The sequence below is a fragment of the Anguilla rostrata genome, chromosome 2 (assembly GCF_018555375.3).
Source record: "Anguilla rostrata isolate EN2019 chromosome 2, ASM1855537v3, whole genome shotgun sequence".
Taxonomy (NCBI): Eukaryota; Metazoa; Chordata; class Actinopteri; order Anguilliformes; family Anguillidae; genus Anguilla; species Anguilla rostrata.
This window is the reverse complement of record NC_057934.1, coordinates 25855629-25871338: the sequence shown is the minus strand read 5'-3', so window position 1 is coordinate 25871338 and position 15710 is coordinate 25855629. Positions and strand designations below refer to the sequence as shown.

The following is a 15710-nucleotide window of genomic DNA, read 5'->3' as shown; positions in this document are numbered from 1 at the left end:
TTGTAATATTCATCATACATGTCCTTAAATTTATATTTTCAAATAAACCGATAGCAAGCATGTTACACTTAAAGAGCTACGTTAAAGAGACAAATGCTATATGGAACGCAAGTTTTCACAATTCAGACTTTATACATGGCATAACAACTGTTGACCGCAGGGTGGCGATATTGCTCCATCAAAATAAGCTTACACTTTATTCTGTGATTTAAGTCTGCTGAGGCCCAGACCACCAGTTTTACATCCAACTTAAGTTTCTTTCCAAGAAATTTTCGAACTATCTACAACGAGAACATCCAATATGTGCAAAATCGTGTTCGATCAAACACGCAATAAAATGTAGAAGAAAATCTCGCGAAGATGTAAAACGGATCTGCATCCTCGGGGAAAAAAAGAAGAAAATATTCCATCTACAGTTTTTAAATGACGCTTCCTCCATTGTATTACAGAAATGTATGAAATATCTGACGGATGTCTTTTATGTAGTTTTTGTAGTCTTTTATGATGATCATTCATTTGTGGTTGTATTCAATGTGCACATGGCATGACTGAAAACGTACCTACAATTAAACTGAAAACAAATAGGTTTCATTATTTTGTTGCGGTAAACATTTCAGTCTTAACAAATGTATTATTCCGGAAATATTTACAGTTACATTCTAAGCTCATGCACAATTAAAGTCAAAAGGCATGTAAGTTACGTGAACGTGTAAGCATTCTGCTACTTTAACGAGTAAAAGGCTTGATATATGGATTACATGTCTGAGACCATATTCTGAGACCAGATTTACATTTTCTTCTTATGTACTTAAAATAGAAAATATTTAACCCACAAATATTTAACCATATCGAATAACAAACAAGTTGAAACGACTATACTTAATAGCCTCCATTGTAACATTCAGAAATGGACAATCGCAGTGTCAGAGAAAAATCACCATAATTGCGCATGTCATTTTCATTAAAAGTGCGCAGACATATTTTATTTTTGTGTACAATATATATAAATATTATATTTGATAAACATAGTGCGTATTACGAGATCGTGTAATGGAAAATAATCCGAAAACTCATGCTAGTATTTTATATTCTATATTATAGAATATAAAATACCTGAAACAAGAACAATCCCCACTTTAATTGAACGCCAAAAAAGCCCACATTACATATATTTAGAGGTAGTTCATTTAATTTTTTTAGAATTAGTTAATTAGTTTTTTCCCTAAATTTCCATTGTATGTTATTGCTTATTTATAGTTGTGCACACACACGCACAGCTCTCTCTCTCTCTCTCTCTCTCTCTCTCTCTCTGTATGTGTGTGTGTTTATGCTAGCCTATATATACTATATATGTGTAACAAAGCGAATCTTTTTTATTTCATTTCTATTTTCTTTATTTTTTCAAAATTAGTTTGTACTGCAATACATGGCGGCTACAAGGATAACAATGCTTTGTAGCCATATCGTATTTTATTCTTCCAAGCATAGAGGGTTAAAATACGAACGTTTCTATTGTAAAACATATTGAAATTATGCTCCACATTGGATACCCGCTAAATTTACATTATTTAGATTTCAACATCAGTGGGTTGTTCTAAGTCGAATCCTTAACTACACTAGTCAGTTTTGCAACCTCATAAAATCTTAACAGCGTTTTTGTGTGCGTTATAAACAACAAACAACGTTGGCGTTTATGACATTTTATAGTTTGCTAAACCGTTCACAACAGCTTTCACTGTTATAACAGTGGCGAATCTCTTTTCCAGGGCTTTTAAATCTTTATCAATAACATATTTATAAAAGCATGATCATTAAAATGTTAAATATGACTGTCTTGTATGTCGTGAATGCGCGACTACCCATGGAGTTAGATGCTTTGACAAGTTGTTCAAGAACAGCAATTACATTTATTGGACCTGTTAAAACTGATAGCAATTAAGTCGTGTACTTTTACAATTTGCCAGTGCAGCCTGACATTTAAAAAAGCGAATATACCTCATTTGAATTTTGAAATTAACGACTAAGTGTGCATCATTTTGGTTGCCTATTAGCTACTCCCTAAAAATCCATCCATTTAAGAGGGGGTACGTATACATTTGATCTAATGCAAAGCGGCAGATATCTCATTAACTACTCGGTTGAATATATTAATGCGCATATTCTCCCCTCCTCTCTCACTCACCCCCCTTTTCTCTCCAACACCCTCTCTCCCCCTTTTTCTTTTCTCCCTTTTTCATTCTCTCACTCTCTCCATATCACAAGCGCGCAGTGCAGTGTCCGTGTGGAAATGCCGAAGCCAATGGGATGAGGATGCGATAATAGATGCAAATTATCGTGAAAAGACACTGCAAAATATGAAACAACTCATTTGCGGCGGAGTAAATCACAGAAAACTGTTTATGAACTGGCACCCCATACTGGAATTGTAATGCAGGAACACTTCAGTGGAAGAGATTTTATGGAATCGGCATGATTGTGGCTTGAACATTTAAAGGGTGCTTAAAATACAACATATATCTATATTTTGGGAATCACTGAGCGTGGCTTCAACCGAGAAACACTGTGCTTTTATTACTCCAGAACGACCGAGTCTTAAAACACAAACAACAACAACAACAACAACAACAACAAAAAGATGAGTTCCTATTTTGTCAATTCTCTCTTCTCAAAATACAAAAGTGGGGATTCTTTGCGTCCCAATTATTACGAATGTACAGGGTTCGCACAAGATCTGGGAGGTAGACCCACTGTAGTTTATGGACCGGGTACCGGAGGAACTTTCCAACATCCGACTCAGATACAGGAGTTTTACCACCATGGTGCATCCACGCTCTCCACTGCCCCTTACCAACAGAATCCTTGCGCCGTAACCTGTCACGGAGAACCCGGCAACTTCTACGGGTACGATGCGCTGCAAAGGCAAACTCTATTCGGAACCCAAGACTCAGATTTAGTCCAGTACAGCGACTGCAAGCTGACCGCGAACGGCATCGGAGAGGAAGCAGAGAGCGCAGAGCAGAGTCCCTCTCCTACTCAACTCTTCCCGTGGATGAGACCACAAGGTGAGACGACACCAAATAAAATATAAACTGTGATGTGAAAGGAAGGGGTATAATAGTACAACAAAAGGACCCACAATCGTGTAAGAGACACATTTCCTGCGCGCGGGGAATGACACAATAGCTCGTTTACTGCTTTATGGTGTCCAAACTTGTGAATCACTTTATAGTTTTATGACCGCGTGAGAAAGTGGTCTATGTGCCCTAAAATCCTTTGGTATTCTACCCTGGTGCGGTCACAGTTTTACTACACATTTTATGGCTTTCTGCTACTTGGAGCTGAGCTCTTCAGTTCCCTGTAAGGTGAATGTCTAAGCCAGGTGATGTGTTTTTCGTTTGTTTGTGTGCGCGCCCGTGTACGTGCTACAATTGGTGTAACCATGCGTTTTATTTGTATGTGTACATGTGCATTTCTGCATCCAGAAAATGTATTTCCTCATACCAAGAAATGTAATATTGATTATTTTTGTGCGTGATTTAATACTGATGAAGAATAAAACCAATAATGGAGGCGCTAGCCAGTAGAATGGCGATCGAGTTTGAACCTGTGTCCACTTATTTTGCCAGTAGCTGCCGGACGGAGGCGAGGCCGACAGACCTACAGCCGCTACCAGACACTGGAGCTGGAGAAAGAGTTTCTTTTCAACCCCTACCTGACCCGCAAGCGGCGGATTGAGGTCTCGCACGCCCTGGGACTTACCGAGAGGCAGGTCAAAATCTGGTTTCAGAACCGTCGAATGAAATGGAAAAAGGAGAACAACAAAGACAAATTCCCCAGCAGCAAATCGGAGCAGGAGGCGATAGAGCAACAGAGGAAAGAAAATGACCAAAACGAGGAGGCGCAGACGGCAGGAGAAGAAGACAGTGACAAAGCAAAACAAATGTAGGACTACAAATATTGAAATAAACACAGAGAAAGAGACTAAGAATAACCAATGCGGGCTTTCGTCTGAGAAACATTGCAATCCTCTACTGGCTGTTCCTGACTGGAAATGGCGAGGACAAATAAGAGGAGCATCATAAATATCAATCGTAATAATATGGTATCAGATGTAGGATATCAATAAATTAAAACTTACAAGAGGAAGTGAAGCGTTTCTACTTTTTACCTGAAGTTGTTGTAGTGTTATGAAATAGCCTCATTTATTTGTGGAACAATTTATGTGACGTTTTTATTGTTAGGATATTATCAATAACAATTACTTTGGCAGCTGTATAGGTTTCTTAAGTTAATTGGTGCACTTTTTGCTGTTCCTGTCCATTGTTTTGATGAAATAACGTAACAAATAACGTAGCAAATGAAGAATTCCAACAACATGAAACTGCCTATTTATGCTGTAGGTGCTCTCTCTCTCTTTTTTTACGTTTGTCCTTATTAGTCTGTTTCTGGTATTGTGTTTTCCTTTCCTGGGTAAGCATGCGCACAGTGCAAAAATAAAATAAATAAAAAGGCTTCGTTTACTGTGAAACAGAATGTGTACTGTACACGTGAATTAGTTTATGGGGAGGTGCTGATATACTTTATTGTTCATCGTCACTTTGTTCTATTGTCTAACCCTGGAAACGGTAGAAGAGAAGGGGCTACAATAAAGTTTACAGGCGAGAATCCATGACATCATTACTATTCTCTTCTCCATTTCCTCCAAGGTACAGACCACAGAGACTGTCGACTGTCATTGCAGGGACAATCCCAACCACAAGCTAGCCTGTAGGCCGGAACGGAACGTCGGTCCTAAGATTTACACCTAAAACACAGAATAGCTATGGACCTCGGTAGCTGGAGTTTGATTGCTTTTACTGTATTTGTAAAACTTATGTGCGACGTATCACGAATACGTGACTCCTGAACGGCGAATTAGAAATCAAACCATAGGCTGAATACATGTTTTGATGAGTTGAATGTTGCGTGAATACCCTCAACATGTTGCGTGAATGCCCTACACACTGATAAGACACATATGGGACATGAAAATGTACACCTATGAACTAGCTTTGTGAATTAGACTTTATTCATCTAAAACGTAATTGAATCAGAGTATGTCTGTATGAATATTTTGTTCTAAAAGGAAAACATTATACTTGCGTGTTAGCTGAGTTGATGTTATGGTTCGGTTAGCTTCGTTTCCCTTTTTAGTAACCACATCATTAGCCTCGTTGACCGAGTTGATAACAATGCGTCTTCGTGTGACTCCAGGCAAAGAGATGCCTATATGAATAAACTAGAGAGATCGTGTGTTACTTTGGACACGACCACAGACAGAGCGCGGTCAAAGCAGAACACAGAACTACGGCGACTGCGACAAGAACAGGAAACTCTTGAGTATTCGCATGGATATATTTTGTCGATATCAAATCGATACCAAAATAGCTTTCTTTTTATTAATGTGGATCCCAGCGTGCCGTGGTCTAGTTATAAGTTTCCGTTCTATGCATAGTTAAAAACATACATTTTATGAGGCAGGTCGTCTTGCGCGCTCGGACACCGTTTATCGATTGCATGGTAATGTTCACTTATTTTCCCTGTACGTAGCTTTAGCTTACTTACAGGAAATAATTCAATATATTTTATAAATCTAAACTGTACAGCATTTTCCACATTAATGAAACTGTATGATGTCTCTTTACCATTGGGCCATTGTAAATCACGTGTCCGCTATCACGTGGCCCCTGAGGAAAAAGAGGAGCTTTTGGTGTAAATCTGGACTGTAATTCTGTAATATATCACGGTACATCGTAAAACCGACACTAAAACGACCCGGCCTACAAATCACGCGGCCAAATTATGAGTTCATTGTATTATGCGAATGCTTTGTTTTCCAAATATCAAGCTGCAAATTCGGTTTTCCCAACCGGGGTATTTCCCGAGCAAACTTCGTGCGCTTTTGCGTCCAGTTCTCAGCGAGCCAGCGGCTATGGCTCGGGGTCCGGTGGCAGTGCCTTCTCCTCAATGCCGGGACTGTATAGCAGCGGAGGGAGCATGCACCCCCAGAACCAGAGCATGTACCCGGCCGGATATGGCCTCAATGCCGGGTCTTTCAACATGCACTGCTCCCCCTTTGATCAGAACCTGTCCATGGTGTGCACCGGAGACCCAACCAAGCAGTCCAGTTGTGGCAAAGCAGAGCAACGGGACTGCGTTCAGCAAGATGAGGGCAACTTCCGGATCTACCCGTGGATGAGAAGTACAGGTATGTTAGCAAAACAAATAAATACAAAATAAGAGCAGGAAGGCAGGGACACACGTTTCCTAAAACATAGGATGCAAGGGTTTGAAACGTCTTGATTTTAAAGTATTGAGTTAAACTGTGTAAATTATGCTCACTTGTATTTTGACTACGCAATCGTTTATTGCTGTATGACCGTCCATAAAACCGTAATTTCTGTCTCTTGAATATTCATTTGCTACAACTGTATTGAAAAAACCTTACAGTGGGTGTTTAGTATCAGTGTCATTTGGCCTCAGCATCCGACACGGTATTCAGGAGAAACATGAGAAGCGACGCTATGTTTTACTGAGGGCATGCCGTACTTTATTTATTATTATAATTTTTTTGGAGTTCCTTGAAAATGGCCAGGATTTTTTACTATTTGACTCAGTCATGTTGTATTTTTAATATATCATCGACTATATATTTTTACGAGAAAGTATTTCGGTAATATTTTCAAAAAACATTTAAAAAATTACAGCTAACAGTAGTACCTTTACATCTTAGCGCCCCTCAGCGCTTTGATAGTGTGAAGGTAGCACTGTGTGGCCACTGCTGAGCAGCCGGTTAAAAAAATACCTCTATAATGTGTTTTATTACTCATGTAAGATGCGTCCTGAGTGAAAACTGAACAAATTCTGTGTTCATAGTTCTTATTATACACAAGGATAGTATATTTGTATTTACAGTGAGTATTTGTGTGGAGATGCTTAATTAAAGTGTTTTTAAGTATGACGTCGTGGGTTTTGACCCAGAGGCAACAGCCACTTAAGCATACATTTTCTCGTGTGCGTTTATTAAATGATCACTTTCAGTCCGTGATTTCATGTAATTATGTAACCACCGGGTTTTAGAGAATCCTGGTTATTGTTTGCCCAAATTTAGAAGAGTAGTATTCAGTTCTCTATTGCAGCTGTTCCCTCCATTGTGAGCCGCTGGTGCAATAATACGACTTAAATCAATTTAATCGGATTTTCCGTCATTAAGCTCCTGTTTATGATACACAAACATGTCATGTTTTCTGCAAGTTTTCGAATAAATTGTATTTCAGTTGAAGAACTATTGCATGAAATATTCATATTTATATAGTTTTGGATGAAGCAGGCATGCTTTACACCCTGAGCAGGTCTTGATGGCTGTTTTGATAGAATGAGACAACATTTTCTCTTTTTAAATTGGATTTAAAGTTCAAGCTCAATTGAATGAGTGAGTCTCATTTGTATCGTTAAACTCGTGCCTGTTCCGATCACATTGAATCAGGCTGAATAGGCTATACTTAGCCATAAAACATGAAAAAATGTGAACCCATCTCTATGTACAATAGTTAACCGGGGTTGGTGATTATTGAGAATACAAGGCCTTGTGAACATGAATGCCTGTTACAAAAGGAGTGGTATACATCTGTGAGCTACTGAGGTCTCTTATCATTGATTGGATTTGGGTGGTAGAATAATCTGGTCTTCAGAATTGAGCTTGCCTGGTAAAATCTCAATTCAAAGCAACATACTTTTTCTGTGAAACACTGGTAAAATTGTTGTTGATGGACACCCACCCCTTAAAGAAGTCCAAAACATGAACAACAATACATTGCAGCAGGGCTCATACCAACAGTCCCCCCCCCCCCCCCCCGTCTCCCCCTGACTCCTTCTCGCAGGCAAACAAGCACTGCCCCCTCCCCCAAACCACACACACACACACACCCACAAACACACACCCACACAGACTACACCTATACAAGCGTAGTGGTCTCTCTCAGAATTACATTACATTACACTAATACACTAATAGTAATAATAGTTTACTAGTGTCAAATCTGGTAGGCGTAAGTGACGAAGCATGGTTTGTAGTAATGCACATTCTTATCGAAGCAGCACAGTCTATCTGTACAGAGCAGGCCACAACATTTACGATCGACAAAAGTCCCTTTAAATTAAAATTCAGAAAGGCATTGTGACATTTACTGGAGGAGAATTCGAGAGACATGGTATACGTTCACTAGAACTGTTCAGTGCTTGAATTCATAACTATTTTTTCATAAACACCAAAAAACTTTTGTTTAAAAGCACCACTGTCGCTGTTAGATGCACCTGCACGCAAAAAGGTAATATTCAAATGCTTTGTAATGTATGAATTTGTATTAAGGATGCTTTATAAATAAAAGGTTTTATTGGTTGGTATTATTCTTATTCTTATTCTTATTACGGTTATGTATTTAGGAAGACATACCTCATGAAGTGCCTTTATTGTACCTTTATCAAGTAGGTATGCTGCTGGTCATTCTCAAAAATTATGGATCAGGACTTTTTTCATAATCAGACTCTACTTTTTTCATAGTCACACTTTACTGTACATCCACACTTTTATACCATCACAGAACCTATTCTATTCCGAATGAAATTTAGACCGCTTGGAAATACTATTCCATTTCTTGTTTGACATCATCATCATAGCATGTAGCTAAACTGACTTTTGAGATCCATGATATATCATGAATATGTTCTGTTTTATGCCCTCTTAGCTATGTTGCCTTAAACCGAGAAAATGTGCGCTACCGAGGAATGTCAAGGAAATGCACAATAATAATAATAATAATTATTATTATTATTATTGTTATCATCAGTAAGTATATACACATTGATATACATACATACATACATAGTACACACACGCACAGACCAACCCCCCACATAAACACACACGTCCGTGTGTTTATAAAAATACATGGTACAGTTAAGTTAATGTGCTAAAATAATGTATTTCTATACGTGATTTTTTTTCCATTTATGACAATATCTCTTAAAAGCTTGATTGAAAGAGATGTATGATAGGTCCTGCCTTCCAAAAGATATGTTCAGCCTATAATTTGGAGTAAAAAGGCCACACGCATACGTTCTCGGTAGTTCTTATATTAGTTTCCTTTTTCTTATCTACTGTTGGTAGTGTTCATTTGAGAATAACTAGGCGTTTTCTTGACGGCTATAACTCAGGGACAGCAAGTATACATTATCTTGAACTATATGTGGTTAATTTTTATGAAAACACGCCAGCAATGTCAACATATATAACAACGATTTCGAATGATTTAACCTTGGATTTCATAGCAGATGTGCTAAATAGAACATTGTATATGTTACGCGTTGTTACATTTGCAGTAAACTACTAGGAGTATTGGTCTACCACCTTTAATTTATACTTCACTTATTTGCAGGTGTTGACAGAAAGCGGGGCCGACAGACCTATACGCGCTACCAAACTCTGGAGCTTGAGAAGGAATTTCACTTCAATCGCTACCTGACCAGACGGAGACGCATTGAAATTGCCCATGCACTCTGCCTCTCCGAGCGCCAGATAAAAATTTGGTTCCAGAACAGGCGCATGAAATGGAAGAAGGAGAATAAGACCACAGACCAGAGCTCTCCCAATGAAGATAAACCTGGTGGTGATGAGGAGGAAGAGGACGAAGAGTAGCGAAGGTGTCTCCCTATCGTAGGAAAACAGAAAATTGAATAGTAGACTGATACTCGCTCACCGCATTTTGTATGGCACTGAGTATAACAATCATACCTACCATGGTAATTGTTTTGTAAAGTTAGGAATTGATAATGAATCTACCTAAAAAATATCTTTTAAATTCAATTTAAATAAATCTAAAAAAAAAATTTCATTTTTGATTGCAATTGCTTCTTCTGTGCTACTTCCTAATTTGAAATTATCTTGTGTCCGGACCTTTCAGTTTTGCTGAAATAGAAGTGCTTATCCGAAAAAGGAATTGTATGTACAACTACATGTCCTAATGTATAAAAATGTGTTCTGTGCTTAGTATCCATCCCGTTAGTTTATTTGTTGGCGTATTTCTTTTGTTTTTTCTTATAATAGTAAATTTTCTGGTATTTCTCTTTTTACGTATTTTGTGTACAGTGGACCATATGGTGTTGAAAATGTTTGTGTTGTGAAGAAATAAATAACTGTAAAACAAGCATACTCATTTCACAATTGTACAATTATGTTTTCGCTGTTAAGTAAACATTAACAGACGTCTTTATCTGATTGCTTATTTAGAGATCGAAACACCAATCACTAAATTGTATAGTAATTAAAATGTCTGTAAATTATAATTTTATATGGTCAAGAAAATATAATTGATGTATGCTTGTATATTGTTGCCGGTCTCTGGCCAGATTAAATGTTTTTGTAATTGTCCTACACGGTAGTGAAAAGTCAGACATGCCAAACTAAAAATGTAAACGGAGGGTGCTATCATGCAGATATTTCAACTCGAGTAATAATAATAATAATAATAATAATAATAATAATAATAATAATAATAATAATAATAATAATGTCAAATATATTATAAGTTTTACATTTTTTTGTCTTTTTGCTTCACCATTCGGGAAAATGTCCACTATTAATTCAACTCTCGGTACATGTCAGTCCAATAGGGACCATTATGTACTCTGTAAGTATTACCACAGAACATTTTACTGTACATCTCTTCAAGAAACAGAAATTTGCTACAATGTAACGTGTAAGGAATTCTGCCTCTATGATCTTAGACTCTTGAATTTGGATTGTAATGGTTATTGCTTCAATTAACGTAGGAAAAGTCGTAAAAAACCTAAACGGACAATTTACTAAAACATATATATATATATATATATATATATATATATATATATATATATATATATATATATATATAGCACCATTATGTATAGTTTTATCACAATATTGCTTCATAGTTCTTACCAAAGCGAAGTTGTAAACACCGAAATTGATACTGTAGCCTACCTGCTAAAAGATAAGCAAGTGCCCATACTCAACAAAAACAGACAATTCAATATTTCAAAGGTAAGTTTTTGTTTGCTGCTTTAAATTGTCCACCGTAATTTTGACTTCAGTGCGGGTAATATTGTAGTGCACCCATACAATTTACATTTGCAATGAATTCTTTTTAAAATGCATTTCAATACAATGCTTAAAATAAAACGCAATAACGCAATTTAGAAAGTATGTTTTGCTTATCGTATATGACTATAGCACACACAATTCAAAATCAGTTTATAGATCACATTCAGTATGGTTCTATAGGCAAGGGCACGTTTCAATATGTAATATATGGTCCTAATAAATGCTTCCTCTTTCTTATCGTGTATATCAGTTGTCCACGTATGCTGCGTTCTCTAATGTAGAGTAAAAGCTTAAATAGTAACGATCGTGTTTTACTCGTTCATCGCAAGGAATAGTTTATTTCAGATGTGACAAGATATTTAAACAAGAAAAAAATTACCTAATCGAATTAATCCAGTTTTAAGCTTTTAATAAATAATAAATATAGAGATTGTTTTCATTCCATTAACACACCGTGGCTGCATATGAAACAAAGCCTATAGGCTGTTACATCATGTATGTATGTATGTATGTATGTATGTATGTATGTATGTATGTATGTATACGTGTTTGCGCTCGAGCGTTTGGGTAGACCGATATTTGAAATTTGGATATTTTAAAACTCAGAAACGATTTTCATAAATGCTCTTCAAATAAAAACGTTTTTTTTCTGTTGATATGCACCAGAGCTTAAAAACCTATTAATGTGCGGTTTGGCAGAAAAATGATAAATATCTATATCAACATTGTTCAAAGAAACCCCGACCTCACAATATGCATCAACGCAGCCACTATATTTGTGCTCTTTGTTTTTCATTGATCACAACCGTCATATTAATTGTATCTTGAACATGAAAACAGTATGCTCGTTTCTGTTAGTTTTGCAGAAAAAAAGATGGCGACGGAGGGATGACTGCTGGTAAAGCGCTCATGAAGAAATGCAATAAATTCCTTGTTGTTTTATGAAAATTTACAACTTTGTGATAGAACTTTATGAGTGGCTGGGTTCTAGGATTGGCCGAGGACGGTCATGTGGATAGTTAACCGTGAACATGAACTTTTTATGATTTCCCAAGTGGTTATATTGCAGCATTCTTTTGGCCACTGCACCTTCTGTAGCAACACTGTCCTCCTTAAAGCTTCTTGGCTTCTTTTCATACGTATAAATTAAAATACAGATCTTTGAAGAGATCCTTAGTTCCTGCTCTAGAAAGAGAAAGCCTGCATCCCGTCCACACTGCTATGCTAATATGGCTGGCTCTGATTGGGATTTCCTTTGTAATGGACGGTGATCGTGAAATCTGGACACGATGGAGAGCTCAGCTCATTTTTCACTGAAGGATCCTGCTCTCTTTGCTAATGTAAATGATAGAGATTAAAGGCGCAACAACGCTATCAGAGTCGTAGCCTCATGCTAACGGTAGGACAGTTCGGAACAACAATGATGTCAGATCAAAAAATGAACATAACGATTTTCGCCTGGCTGTCCAGCGGGAGAATGAAGGATTATCAGCAAAGGTAGGACGTGTTGCCACTCATTTTCTGTCACAACTGCTGCGTGACACTCCAAATATGAATGTGAATTTCTAGCCTATGTGAAATCGTGCAGTTGTATTGATGGGTAGCATTCTTCATTTTCTAAGTTCAGAGACCAACCGACGGACAGTCGAATTGGCCATATTTGACGACTGTAATATGGAATGTACTGTAGCTAATTGAAAACGAATTTGATGTCGTTTGGACACCTATTAGCGGCATGATTACCGCATCGATTTATTTTAATTTCCTTGTGTCTGGGTGTGGGTAACTATTTCCATGAACAGCGGTTTACCTGCTTAAATTAACCGATGTGTTTCGATGTTGCTTATCACTTGGATTTTCCTGAAATATCTTAGGTCACCTATTACGTGGAATGTTTTATCTAGAGGCACGCAGCTATGCGACATTCCTACAGCCTTTGGCCCGGCGTTACGCAGTTGGTAGAAATGAAACACGCTTTGTAAAAATGAAATCCATTTCATTCAGCAACCTTAAATGTTTCGGTGGTTTGAACAATAATTACAGGAGTGATCTAAAGTATTTGATTTTCGCATAATTTCTAATTAGCCAATCCATTTTCTTTGGGGGAGAGTGATTACGTTGTATCGCCGCATTTCACCTTTGCTCAGTAGTTTTGCCTGATCGCATAGTTTGGCGTGAATTTATTTCTGGCCTCCTTACATTGGTTTGCTGAAATGTTCACACGCCGATTACAGCAAGAAAAACATTTTCAAATATTAAAATTGTTACACTAATGGCGACGATTACTAGTATTACAAGCCTACGACTGCTAGTCTGTAATACTACTACTATTGCTCTGCTACGACGCCAGTTAGCATGCTAGGCCCAACTGTACAACAGTCACTGTTAATACAAATAATTTGAATGAAATATAGCTTTATAAAACGAATCTGCATGCGGAGATACCTGGTATATCTTAATGTATCTCAACATTTTATTTGATAAATAAAACAATTAAAGTAATTTGAATTAAATTCCTAATAGCGAATATAACCATAATGTTATGAAACAAATATATACAGTGCTACTAATGTTGGGTGTGTGATTGTGATATAGTAACATTTCTTTGAATGCTCGAACTGCAAAACACGTTTTTTTCTTGTCAATGCGTGTTAAGTCGAATATTTGCAACAGCATCCGTTCATTCAATTTACTAAAATAAAATGCAGTGTTTGCCTAGTTTTAAATGTATTTGTAAAGAAGTGTATAGCGACCTATATATGGATCGCTAAATGAAATCATGCCACAAATGCCACTGTTCAGCCATTTAGAGCTGACAATTTCAAACATTTCAAATGGCGCATGTATTTCTGCAGCGTATTTTGCTCATTCCTTGCTCTTTGGTGCCATCTACTGTTTACTTGAGAATATTGCCAAGTAATACGAAGCTTGCTGAGGTCACAATCTCTCTGCCGAGGAAGAAAAAGGTGCGTGCGTGTGTGAGAGAGAGTCAGATAGAGAGAGAGAGAGAGCGAGAGAGAGAGAGATTGTGCTACTTGTTTGAATTTGCAGCGATAGAAAAATGAAAGGGGGGGGGGGGTGTCCAGAAACCAGTTATAGAAGAGTGGGAAACAATGCAGCTGAACATTGTTTTGGTTTCTGGACTTTTGCTGCTGTACCTTGTGCCTGCATTAGGCGCACCACGTTGTACACTCTCAAGAGTCACAGCCCCATATGGGAGTTTCCTCGTTCTCCCTCAACCTTGCATCACATGAACAATTGACCGCTCCAAGGGTACTCCAAGGCATTTGTGTTTTTACAACGTGCCCGCATTCAGTGTTCAGCCGAAGTTCTTGCTATCGGTGTCAAACTTTCACTTTAGTTTTGACTGTCCTTCAAACCACTTCTCCCTCTAGGAAATTGATCGTATTAAAGAAAAAACGTTTTTTGTGGATTTTCAAGAGGTGTGTGTGTGTAGCTATTGAGAGGGGTCATGTTTGCGTAGGAAAGAGAAAATAACAGGGAGGGAGCGCTGAAATGAAAGAAAAAGAGGGGGGGGGGGGGATTATAGCACTGTAAACATTGACAGTATGTTAGATAACTATGATTCGTCCTTGGTACCTGTCTCGCCGCAATGGTTTTCTGTGATTTATTATGCATTTTATGTGTTCATAGGAACATCGACAAAGAGAGTATCTATTTCATGAACATCAATATTTTAATTGCTCGATTGTGTTAATAGATTGAGCCGTTCAAAGTATTTTTACCAAATCACATTGGGCCAAGTTGTTTACACGTTAGATTTTTAATTACATTGCAGATTTAATTACATTAGCCTACATACTGCCATCCAGAGAGATATCAGAACAAAATCCCTTCTTGTCTTTAAAACAGCACATTATAGATTCCTCTATGGAAATGAAATATTTCGTGAAATCAAGCTTTTACTAAGGATTTTGAACTCTCGGAGTCGAAAATGAACACAGGGATTTTGGGGCGAAAGACGTGTTCTGTTGTTTTATAATCCGAAATCCAACGAGCTGACTCGAACATTTCTTGACCAACAGGTCTTTGAAAAAGTCTAAAGTGATTTGTGGTCGGTGACTGAAGCGAACTACATTAAACTAGTTCCAGGACAATTTATTATTTAACGGTTAACCTGCCTGCAAGTTTTGGAAAAGGGAAGTAGGCCTATATCAGGTAACGGGATATCTGATGGGATCATTGGAGTGCAAAGTCTATGAAAGGCAAAAAATGCAACAAGAACAATTATAAATAGAAAATAAAGTGCAGTTATTTCGAGAATTAAAGTGCCTGAGGTATTCACCGAGCAGAACAACTACCTGCCGCATCAGCGCTTTCCTTTGTATATTTCGCCTCAAATTATTGAACAGGCATTTATTGTCAGCACTGTTACTCAACACTGCTCAATTGCCTGATGCAAAATGTAACCTACATGCATTGCCAAAATTCAAATTAGACAAAAAAATTTTTGTTAACACGTTAGATTTGTTTATTATAATTGCCATATTTACAAAACCACTGCTTCAGTTGT

General features: G+C 37.5%; 3 protein-coding genes across 4 annotated transcripts in view; all 3 read left to right on the top strand.

The window, feature by feature from the left end:
• Positions 1–2231: 2231 nt before the first annotated feature.
• Positions 2232–4677, top strand: hoxb8b (homeobox B8b). Of its 2 annotated transcripts, none has more exons than XM_064321424.1 (2): positions 2232–3062; positions 3630–4677. In XM_064321424.1, the coding sequence occupies exons 1-2, from the start codon at positions 2636–2638 to the stop codon at positions 3944–3946; spliced, it is 744 nt and encodes a 247-aa protein (XP_064177494.1). In that variant the 5' UTR covers positions 2232–2635; the 3' UTR covers positions 3947–4677. The 2 variants fall into 2 exon arrangements, with proteins under 2 accessions (XP_064177494.1, XP_064177493.1); XM_064321423.1 differs by having other exon boundaries at positions 3627–4677.
• A 522-nt stretch (positions 4678–5199) lies between these two features.
• On the top strand, positions 5200–10242 carry LOC135247683 (homeobox protein Hox-B7-A-like). Its single transcript, XM_064321426.1, has 2 exons — positions 5200–6247; positions 9474–10242. Exons 1-2 carry the CDS (start codon positions 5842–5844, stop codon positions 9731–9733), a joined length of 666 nt encoding a protein of 221 aa, XP_064177496.1. The 5' UTR covers positions 5200–5841; the 3' UTR covers positions 9734–10242.
• Positions 10243–12239: 1997 nt separating this feature from the next.
• The window catches only part of LOC135247675 (homeobox protein Hox-B3a-like), a 53247-nt gene continuing 49776 nt past the window's right edge, over positions 12240–15710 (top strand). The window contains exon 1 of the mRNA XM_064321416.1: positions 12240–12673. The gene's annotated coding sequence lies outside the window, so the exon portion shown is untranslated. The remainder of the gene's footprint in view (positions 12674–15710) is intronic.

Bases quoted from the DNA above. Each gene is read 5' to 3' on its own strand.
- hoxb8b (XM_064321423.1), top strand. From the start codon at position 2,636: ATGAGTTCCTATTTTGTCAATTCTCTCTTCTCAAAATACAAAAGTGGG. The intron at 3,063-3,626 runs GTGAGACGACAC...TTATTTTGCCAG, and splicing joins CCCGTGGATGAGACCACAAG to TAGCTGCCGGACGGAGGCGA.
- LOC135247683 (XM_064321426.1), top strand. From the start codon at position 5,842: ATGAGTTCATTGTATTATGCGAATGCTTTGTTTTCCAAATATCAAGCT. The intron at 6,248-9,473 runs GTATGTTAGCAA...ACTTATTTGCAG, and splicing joins CCCGTGGATGAGAAGTACAG to GTGTTGACAGAAAGCGGGGC.